This window comes from Gavialis gangeticus, unplaced genomic scaffold (genome assembly GCF_001723915.1).
Source record: "Gavialis gangeticus isolate Ggan-Ray unplaced genomic scaffold, GavGan_comp1, whole genome shotgun sequence".
In the NCBI taxonomy this organism is placed as follows: domain Eukaryota; kingdom Metazoa; phylum Chordata; order Crocodylia; family Gavialidae; genus Gavialis; species Gavialis gangeticus.
In genome coordinates, this window is record NW_017729015.1 from 7917706 (window position 1) to 7928995 (window position 11290).

Below are 11290 nucleotides of genomic sequence, written 5' to 3' on the forward strand. Positions count from 1 at the left end.
AAAAAAAAAAAAAAAAAATCCCAGTGCTCTTTCAGCACCATAATATCCCTAGGTGGATGGAGGGGGGCACTTTCTTCTTATTCTCAGATCTCTCAAAAACAGACATCCACCCACCTAAGCAGAAAGAAGAAAACACCTTTGATCCAAAAACAAGCACAAGAAGTGTCAGCTGGATGGATCTGGGTTTTTTTCCTCCCTCTAAAAGTTACACATGCTGAATATTGGGGACACAGAATGAAAGTGCCTCTCAACTCTTCACTACAGCATCACCACTACGGCACTACAGTATCTGTGGAGGCTGCAAGGAGCAGAAATGCAAGGCGTGCCAAAGGCAAAGAGACACCACCAGGGCTCTACTGCTTACACACATTTTCTTGGAGGGGAAAAAATAGCACGAATCCCTTCCCCCACTTTTTCAGTAAAGCAAAAAAAAAAAAGGAAAGAAAAAAGCACTTCTCCTTAGCGCTTCACAAGCAGCAAGTGCTTTTAGGGGCACCTGACGAGAGACTGAATGCAGAATGGAGTGTTTTACAGCTTTGTTCATTGGTTCTCTTCTCCCACCAAAGGGCTCTTGAAACAACACTCGTGAACACAAATGACAAGCTCTCTGCACTTAGAGAACATCTCAGAGCCTCCGGGTTCCTCCTCGTGTAGTTATTTTTCTGTGAAATATCTTCCCTGTCAATTCCCTTGGGATTTTGGCTTGATTAGTGTCTGCTTTCTTAAGACACCGATGAGTTTAAAAAAAACAAAAGGGAGTAGGAGAGGGAACAAAAGTTCAAAAATGGATTTTGGGGGCTGAAACGACTTTATTAAAGCACATCCTTTTGAAAATGAAAAATAGGTTCAGAGAATAGGGAGCAAGGGGCTTGTTAGGAAAGAAAATTGTACAGCTTGGCACCCTGTGAGCACAATCCATGCTAACCTAACTATGCCCAGCCCACAAGCTGTGGGGACCACAAATCAGGGACAAAAAATACGGTTCTTCAGCGCTGTTGCCCCAAGTGAAGAGATTTTGGATAACATTTCTCTAGTGACCAAAGATTCATGTGAACAGTTCAGCAGTTCAAAAGGTTTCCACAATTCAAAAGGCAAGAAACACATCTGGGCTGGAACTGTAAAACGCCGTTCAGAAACACTAGAAACAACAAGACTTTATACTTCTGGCCCTGATCAAAGTGGGTTTCAACATGTACTTAACTAATGCTACAAGTTATTCCACTGAAAGTAAAGACTGCTCATAGACTTAAGGCACACATATGCACACCTTGTTGTACTCAAGCTATATATTCCCATTCAAGGTACCGGTGGGTTTCAAATATTATGCAACATGGTGCTTTTTACACTGTAGATCCCACCTGCATAATCTAAATCTAGGCTGGTAGTGACAGCGCGGGAACATCCGAAGACTGTTCAGTGGCTCAGCTGAGAGGAGGGTGCGATGTCCTCATGAATTAAAACTGGGGGATGCCCCGTGAGGTGGGCTGAGGTTCAGCCACATGATTTTAGCATAAATACAAGATTCGCCACCCTGTTCCCTGGGACAGGAGAGACTTGACTGCTGTAGTTACAAGGCATTTGCTGTAGCTCTTGCAAAGGGCTAACTGTCTCACAGAATATGTCCACCCCACTAACCCAGCTTTCTCAGGGAGGGTTGCTCCCAACACACCCCACCCTTCCACTCCATCTTGCACTTTTCAAACCCAAAACTACACCAGTGAAGCTGCTTTGGAGGCTTTCCCCATAGAGGTCTGAAAGCAACGTCCCTGAAGCCATTCACCACCATGTTACCAGGTGGCATACATGAGTGGGAGCAAACAAGGAGTGTCTTCTTCTCCTAAGAGCAGTGGGGGACACGGTGTATGGGAACTCACTGAGGAAGTGGATTTAGACCCTGTTTGAAACAAAACCTGAAACACTTGAAGTTCTCTGTGAGAGTGAGTCTTGAACCCTGGAAGACTTAAACTAGCCACCTTAGCTGGCAGCTTCTAAGCCCCAGAAGTCCTAGGGAAGCTCAGCAAGCAGAGGTCTGAGAAATTTGCCAAAAAAGAAACACAGCAATTTCAACAAATCAGCATATTCCAAAGCAGAGCATGCTTCCCTGGAGTTATTTTGACCAGCTCTAGCGTTTGGGCAATTTGAATGCCTGACTGCATTAATATAATCCAACATCCCATGGGAGACAACAGAATTATACCGTGGGCTTCAGAGGAGGCTTACTGATTTACACCAGCTGTGAGCCTGGTCCATATGGCATGACATTAGCATGTTCATGAGAAGGCCGGCATGTGTGTTAGCATTGCACTCCCTTATCCCAGCCCTTGACAGCGGCCTCATTGCTCATCTGGCCATGTAAGCAGCAACATCAGCTCTCACGGCTCAGACAGCTCCTGAGCAGCTGCTCCTGCAACAAACACAAATTCCCGCACCCTCAAATGCAGCACTTGTCAAAAGCTGGCAAGGATCTCTCAAGATGCAAGCTCCTCTTTCTGCTTCCTTGAAGGAGCTCTTCACCTGACAAGCAGCATGCTGGATACAGTGACATGCACCAGCACTCAGAAGTGTGAGATATGGCATCTATTCATTATCCACTTCTCCAGTTTGTTACTGCTTACCAGGGACCCTGCCACACACTCCCAGGAAGGACCATGTTGTCAGCTTTCACCTTCAAATTCCTCCTGCTCCTTCCCACCCCTGTGCTTTTGTTAGACATATTTACAATAACAGAGCATGTCACTCCAGCTTGTGCAGCGGCAAGTAATTTTTGTGCATAATGGATTTCTTTCCCATAGCTGGGAAAAGGAAAGGGAAAACCAAACCTTCAAAGTTACTTCTGTATGTTGCCAACTAGTCTTGCCCAGCAATAAACTGACACAGGAGCTGGTTAGTGCTACCACTGGTCTGTGTGCAAAGTAAAGTAGCCTGAGCCTGTTGCAAAGAAATGACATGTTGGCCTTAGTCCTACATTTCATTTGTGAATGCATCTCTTAATTGCTATCCTAAGTATCTGCAGGATAAGCTGGGATCAGTTGTGATGTCTTGTGCTTGGAGAGGCAGGAATCAACTAATACCAATATGATGAATGTAACTGGGTAAAGCAATGGATTGGGACTCAACATGAACTCTCAGCTCTGCCACAGGCTGCATACAAGACTCCTGGACAAGTCACTTCATCTCTCGTTCCACCAGAAACCCGCTGTGAAACAGAGAGATTTCCTTTCACCCATACTTTTTCTGTATCATTTATTTAGCTGGTGGTCTCTAAGGGGCTGTTCCAGATGTCTGTACTGTGCCTAACACAATGAGCCCTGATCTTGTCTAGAGCTGTTAGGCTGCACTGAAATCCCAACAAACAGAGCAAATAACATTCATATATAAACAGAATCAAAAGACCTAGTTCCTATTTAACATGCTTGAGCAGCTCAAGCCTTCTCAGAATATAAATAAAATAGCAACCTCTTAAAAAAGTCAGTGTTATACCCCTGGTTTTGTACAGCACTCAGTTAACAGCAAGCCCCTCAACAGCTGTATGAAACACATTATGGCCTCAATCATGGCAATGCCTCCACTTACCAGACATTGCCTTTCATGTATTCATCCCTCTGCTGCATATTACTTTTGCTGCAGCAGAAAGCTATTTCTTTATCCAGGTGAAATTAATTGATCATAAGCTGCATCCTTCAACCTAAAAAGTAGGTGTTTGGGCTTTAACAGCCAGCATCCCAGTCGGCATGACCTGCCCCCTCAGCAGGCAGAAAAGAAAGCAGGTCAGTGGCCAGGGTACCATATGAGAAACCTGGGCTCCGTACCCTGCTCTGCCATCATGTCATGTGATCTTGGCAAAGGTGCATGAGGCCAAAATCCAAACACAACTATTACTGCAGAATTTAGGCACCAAAGGCTAAGTGAGCACCCCAAAAAACCCAACCTCTCACTGTGAATAAGGGGTCCCTTCACCTCTCCTCTGATAGGCCCAGTCAGGCTGGCATGCTCCGGGCACACCTAACACACCCTGGCAGGGCTGAGTGCAGCAGCCATGGTCGCTTTTATTCATGAAGGTGGGTATACCACATTCACCCAGATGTGGGCCTCTGCTTTATGCCCTTCTGAACTGGTAGGCATTCAAACCCACATCTCCCAGGAGAGGCTATGGGCTGAGCTGAGGGAACTTTCTTATTAAAGCAGGGCTGCTGGGCAGCAAAGTGTGATTAGAGAGAATAAGAGGGACCATGACTCTGTAGTCCAGTGATGGGAGCGGGGAGACCTGGGTTTGGGTCCCTGCCCTGGGGACTGCTCACACAGTAAGAAGTCATTGGATAAATGCACACACAGTGACAGGAACACAACTTCCCCCTACTGGTGTTGCTACACCTAAGTCCCTTTGCCTGCACCTTACCCTGCCTCTGCCCCAGTTCCCAGTGTGGATAATAGCTAGGGCTGTGCAAAATGTTGTCAGCCATTTCGTTTCGGAGGTGTTTTGGCCCATTTTGGAAATGTTTCGGAGGTGCCCCCCCGGCAATTATCTGGCACAGCCCCACAGCCCTCCTTTTAAAGTCCCGGAGGCTGGGGCCGGGGGTGGGGATGGGACCGGACAGGGCAGCTATGGAGGCTTTTCCTGCGGCTCCCCCAGCCAGGGCAGAGGCAGGCACAGCCAGAGGAGCCACAGGAGAGCCTGCAGCCGCCCAGCTATGCCTACCTCTCCCCAGTCAATCCAAATCTCCCCATCAGCACTGAAACTCCAAAACAGATTCGGGTAAATCGAAACAGACCAGCGATCCGAAACACCAAAACGAATCACTGTCCTCTGAAACAACTGAATCCAAAACCGAAACGAAACACAGCCATTTTGCACAGCCATAATAATAGCACGACCCTGACTCAGAGGCCTGCTGGGTGAGGATTGTTGCACTGATGACTGAATGCCAATGGGACCCTAAAAGTACCAGAGATGCAGTGAGGATACCACAGAGAGTGATCTTCCTCCCCCACTTAAGAGCACTCCAGGAAAGGCTGGAAGTGTTTGCCTGGCTGCAAACCATGCTGCTCCCCTCTTTTGCAAGTATCCAGAGCAAATGGTATCTAGAGCCAATTCACTGCGGCTTTATGCGATCCCTTGCCAGATCAACACAACAAGCATGTTGTACCTACACGGCATACACTTTGCATGGGGACAAATGTCATGCAATGCAGAGAGATGATGAATAGATCCCCGAGTTTGTCAGACTGCCTCCAAAATGCCACCATGCTTAGAGGACCATGGTGATGGGCATTATCTAAAAATCCACTCTGCAGACAGACTGATCAACTTTCGCTGGAACTTAAAGAAAATTAGATTCCTTTAGAAAAAGAAAAATGGGTTTCTCCTTTTGGCAAGAATTTTTTTTTTCCCCCTGAAAGGTTTTGCTGCTTGAAAAGAAAATACTGTTCCCTAACTCAGGCTGTTCCTCTAGCAGAGCTCCAGTGATACAAAAAAACCCCTAAAACAAAGCTCACATTCTGTATCAGCCAAAGCCTCAAGCCTTCCTAGAATGGCTGGCTGGTGCTACAGAGCCATTCTCCCCAGCTGCCTCTGGTTTATGAACTGAGTGTACTGCGAGTGAAAGCAGATAACAGGGAGACAAGATCTGTATGAAGACGTAATGTGATAAATTGCCTATAGGGTGAAAAATGCAGAGCTCAGCTGGACTGCCTCAGTACCCAGATGTAATCAGAAGTGCTACATGAATCCAAGGGATGGGGTGCGGGATGCTGCTCTGAGCAAACACATTACGTGATGGGCTTTGATTCAGTGCTGCCAGGATGTGGGACATCAGAATACCCTGGCTAGTTTCAAAAATGCAAAGCACTTTCAATGATAAATGACCCTTCCCTTCGTTCTACAGGCAGTGCGCTTGGAGCTTCCAGCCTTCTGTGCCCTTTCTGCTTCATTTTGCAATTCCCTGTGCCTGTGAAGAAAACTGGTCCATTAGGTAACTTCTGAATGCTTTCTGATTGGGATTGAGAGGGCACTGGGACACAGAAGGACAGTGCCAGTTCTGTACCCATTTGCCAGTTCTTGGGAGTTAGATCTGTGGAGTCTACACAGGGGCAAGTCACACGCTTGGAAGACAGGAAATCAGGCAATGGCCATTACCTGCTGCCATTCCTACCACCCATCTGTGCATCAGAGTCATCATCATATAAATGAAGATAAAGATGCTGTCCTTCCTTTGTACCTGGCTCTTGAGAACTACAGATGAAAAGCTCAATAGGAGAAGGAAGTGTGACCACATGGAGAACCCAGTAAAAAACCCAACTTACAGTCAGCCTAACGTCCCCACCCCCACTTCCTCCCTTCCATCCTATATTTTTTCTCTATATATATCACCCACTAGTGCATTATCTAAGCCTATATATATATACACACACATACATATACATATATACATATATATATATACACACACACACACACACACACACACACACACACACACACACATATATATACACACACACACACACGCGCGCGCACGCGTATTGCTCACCTTTTTCTCTCTCTGTCACTCTCGCTCTCTCTCTTTCTTTCCTGGAACTTTGGGGGCTTGTATAAAATAAGGCTGGGATTTGGATTATTCCCACATTTTGTTCTGAACAGCTAAGGCACAAGAGTGAAGGAGACTTCAGGAAACAAAGCCCAGCAGGGCTGTCTGTGCCCAGATGATGAGCAAGTCATGTCACTTCATCACCTGCACTCCTCTCTAAGCAAAAGCTCCCTGCATGCCAAAAGACTCACTGGCATACTGGAAGACACTTAGTGATTCAGTGCCTTAGTTCTGCTAAATAATTCTGTCACCATATTTGGGGTCTCATAACTTCAGGACACAATTGTCTGTGACCTTTTAACAGGGGTGGGAAAGGGGAGGATCATCTATACCTAGCTACAGTGAGATGCTATCGCCTTTAATGCCACTTACTCTGAACTAGTCAAGAGTCCATGCCTATTTTGTACAAGTGTAAGTGAAGCCACTGGATGCAAACCAAGGAAAAATAAGACCCAGGGTCACAAGCAACAGAGAAAGTAAGAACTATACTTAGACTTGGGCACTGGCCCATCTTCCCTCAGACCAGAGAGCTCCCCAAGAGTACACTCACATCAGTTAAGGCCGCGTTGATGTAGTTGTTACTGTCCCCATCCACAGAGATGAGGAAGGGAAGGCATCGGTCCGGAGGCAGGACGTCCATGCTGCGGTTCTTCTCCCGGTTGCGTGGCAGGAGGGCGATGCTGCACTCCTCCACGTCCAGGTGGGGTGTGACTGAGTTCAGGGTCTGTGAGGCACAGGGTGCTCATGTTAATAGGTGCAACAGCCCATCTCTCTCCAAAGCTGAGTCTCCTCTATGAGGCTCCCTGCACCTTGAGGTCTCAGCAGATCTCCCCTTCTCATGCAGAACAAGTATTAGGTGGAGCCTTGAGGAAGGAAAGTGAGAAAAGGCCCCCTTATGGGAGCCTGGTAGCAGCTCACTCAGCCACCTCTGTGCTCCTGGCTTCCTACAGGTGGACACTAGCAGTGAGCATGGGGTAGGGATAATGAAGGGAAGGGGAATTTGAGGTTAGGAGCACAGGAGAAGCCCTGTGGCCTTTGTCTGTTTAATTGTTAGAAATCTGTCATCCAAGGAGAGCTTCAGAGGATTTCTGAGGCCTGCCAAGAGTGAATATGGCCCCCGGTCCTGGAAGCCTTGCTGAAGCTCACCTGGAACTCCTCCCGCAGCTGCGAGGAGTTGCTCTGTGGTTCTATCCTGACCATCTCCTTGTACGTTGGCTTGAATTCGCTGACCGGGATGCTGGTCTCGCCACACAGACAGGCTTCCAAGATGGCATCATGGATGAAAACATATTGCTCCTTCAGTGTGGGAGAGGAAAGCAGATTTAGCTCTGGCAGGAGCTAAGGAAGGTCCATTCTCCCCCTTTCATTGTACCCAAGAGGTCTCCCAGGCATTGGACACCACAAGGACCCTCCTTCTTTGCCAGATACATTTGTACAGGGTAAACTTTCTCTCTACTACCCAGAGCTGGCTCTGATACTTGAAGAAGTGGTCTGCCATTAGCCCTCTCTAAAGGACTAAGCTAGGTGCCCATGGCTCTCCACAGCTTCCAGGCACTGCCATGTTTGCTGAGGCCATTCCCAGGAGGGCACTGCAGGGCCACGGTAGCAGGACAGGGATTCTTGTTTCCCAGGGAACATTAATGGACATTACAGTGACAAACCAGTGACCTGTGAGGCTGAAAGGCTTGTAAGACTGGATGTGAGAGTGTCACTCATAGCTAAGCTAAGGATCACTGATCACCTAGGTTTCAGATGCAGTCTTGTGAACTGCAAAAAAAATATTTTGACTTAACCTGGGGAGGAAATATCACTTCCTCTGTCACTGCCAGCAAAGCAGGAATGGCAGCAAGACCAAGGTAAGACTACAGCATTAAGCCTCAAGCCAGGCTTCATGCCTGTCATGGGACACACAAGAGCAGAGGACTTGGGGGTGGGGAAGGAGTCTAGTGTGGGGTTGGGGTCCAGATACTAACATGATGAAAACTTTATTAATGGCTATGTAACATCTATGCTTCTAATTAATTAGGATTAACAATCAGCATTAGGACAACGACTTTAATTGGAGCAGTCTGTGGTCCCTGTTATGACTGCTCACTCAAACCCAGGTCTTGGGAGAATTCAGTGAGAGAAACGCACAGATCTCCTTTATGTGCATCAAAGACCAGGCCTATTTTTTTCTCTGACAGCACCTACAGCACCTCTGTGGAGAGGAGACACCAACAGCCTGCACTGAATGCCAGGCCCAGTAGACCCATGGCTAAAAAGCAGAAGAACAATATCTTTCCACCCCCACTCTCTCTCCTCACTTCAGTCTGTATCATGTTGATTCTCCGTGAGCACAGTGTCTTCACACAGTTGTAAATGTCCACGACCCCCTCACACTCCGCCATGTCCAGCATCACATCCAGGACAATGTAACAACCAGTCCTCCCAGTACCAGCACTGGGGGAAAGGCAGAGGAAATTAGAGAAAGAGAGAGAAAGGTGTCATTAACATTACGCAGGTATACAATCAGTAAAGTTAGATGACAGTGTGTCTACATGCACATATGACATACAGACACAGGCACTGTATTCTACCCATGCCCAAACCTGGAAATAGTCACATCAGCCAACTCAAATGTTAGGTCCAAGCAACCCCTCTAGGATGGCAGCTGAAAGGAATTCAGAGTCTACACAGTTTACCCAGACTCGCAGCCCCACTTTGGGCCTATCCCACTACTGTGCACCACAGAAAATCGTCTACGTTTTGGAGGGGGTCTAGAACTGGGGTGTCTTGTTCAGATGGGGTGTGGGTTAAGAGCCTGGGCTCCACGAAAACCCTCTAACTTTACAGTGAGGTGCACACAACAAAATCTCTACCGTGCTGAGAGTGCCTTCTCACAACCCTCTACAAAGGGACAAAGAGGTTCCCTTTCAATTGACACAACTGACTAGGTAAGACTCCTAGAGCATCTGAGAAAGAACAACAGGCCTCTCCCCAGGCACTTATAGGTGAATGGAAAAACAGTGAGGATCCAATCATGTGAATCACTGAAGACGGTCACACCTGAGCTCAGATCTGAGCGCCAGTTGCATGACTTAATTGTGACGTGTAGATGTAGTGTCAGAAGCATCCCAGCACTGACCGCCACACTTGTCCTTTCTATGCGACTCCACCAGTCTGAGCAACGTCAGCCCTTGGCCATTCTAGGAACAGATCTGTCCCCCTTTTCTCTTTTCAGAGTCTTTTACAGTGAAATACTAATTTCTGGGGCTGAGGAATCACTCTCTGTGATGATCAGTGATTACAGACTACAGGAAATAATCACACTCGTTGTTACTGGTGAATGAATACTGATGAGGCAATTGACAAGGAGAAATCAAATAAAAAATCCCTCTCATTCATCATCTCCTCCTTGTTTGCCCAGCAGAGGACGAGCTATTAACCTGTCAAGGGAAGGCTTTGTCAACTATTCTGGGTGCCCCTTAGGTTTCTGCTGCATGGCAAGATGCCTAGAGTCTCCTTTTTTGTTCTTGCAAGTTAAGCAGCTATCAGCATGGTCAGTCCTTGAAAGACTGCCAAGAAACCCCAAATGTATGCTAAAACAAAAGGTGTGGGTGATACAGTCTGGGGAGCTCTTCCCTGGAAACAAAACTCCACTGGAACAAGGAAAGGAGGCAGTGCAGGGATAAGATGCTGGACTGTGCTCCTGAAGGGGCCATCTGCAGGGGAGATGTACAACCCTGGTCCCAACTGTCTTTTCCTGTTAAAAAAAATGGCCCTTTTCATGAGAATGAGAGGATGAACCCAGGTGTCCTGGCCAGGTCCCACAATGGGAAATCATATTCTAATTTTCTAAATACCACCTGCACTCCTAGTCAGATATAAACTTCCTCTTCACATCCTGTCCTAAGCTGCTGAGCCACTTTACTGTGTATGGTTCAGCAGCTGCCTTGCTCCATCCCGGAGGTAGCTGCATTTTAAGGAAGGTTTATGGATCAAAGAAAGAATTTTTCATCCACTGGCACTTGAACAGTTCTTATGAAATTATGTTTTGCTCTTAATCCTGTGGTTATGTATGACGGTCTGTCCACATGACTACAGCTGGGGATAGTGTCCTCCTTAGTAAATCTCAGCAGAGCAGGCATGGACTGAATTGGCCAGACTGCTCTGCTGTCACATACTATGGGGTGTCCCACAGCAAGGTTAAAATGTGCTGGACTGGGGGGGGCATATTGGAAACATGGCATGGGGGAGAGGGAGAGCTAACCCATTCCTGCCTATTCTGGACCTGTACTGAAGCTGAAGAGAGGGTCTGCAGCCTCTACATGTGCGAGAAGACCCTCAGTGAAGCATACTAAGCCATGAGTGCCTGAAATGCATAGTCTACTGGCTGCCTCCTATTTCAGAGAAAGCTGCTAGCCCTCTGAATCCCTGTTACCCATCAGCCTAGGTAATAACATTTTATAGCTCAATACATTCACACAGGCACATCCAACCCAGAGCCATAAACCAGAGGCTCCTTACCTGCCTCAGCCTTCCCTTTTTCACAGAGCCAATTTATAGATTTCATATTCCCCTGTTAAATTTTTTAGTCTAAATTTCATGTTTCTTCTGCTCCAGGCCATGGGGCCCTGGGACAAGCCTCCACCTAGGCAGTCCCCCCTTCCCACGTGGCCCCAGCACAAGGAGGTCCAAAGGAGTTCAGAGGGGAAAGGTGAGCT

The 11290-nt window shown here is 47.2% G+C and overlaps 1 protein-coding gene across 2 annotated transcripts in view; it reads right to left on the minus strand.

The window, feature by feature from the left end:
- Positions 1-11290, minus strand: part of PTPRU (protein tyrosine phosphatase, receptor type U) — a 246083-nt gene that overhangs the window by 37350 nt on the left and 197443 nt on the right. For both annotated transcript variants that reach the window (XM_019512143.1, XM_019512142.1), the window contains exons 22-24: positions 8891-9026; positions 7731-7880; positions 7135-7308 (exon numbers count right to left, since the gene is read on the minus strand). In XM_019512143.1, the coding sequence (XP_019367688.1) occupies positions 7135-7308; positions 7731-7880; positions 8891-9026 (460 nt within the window). The remainder of the gene's footprint in view (positions 1-7134; positions 7309-7730; positions 7881-8890; positions 9027-11290) is intronic.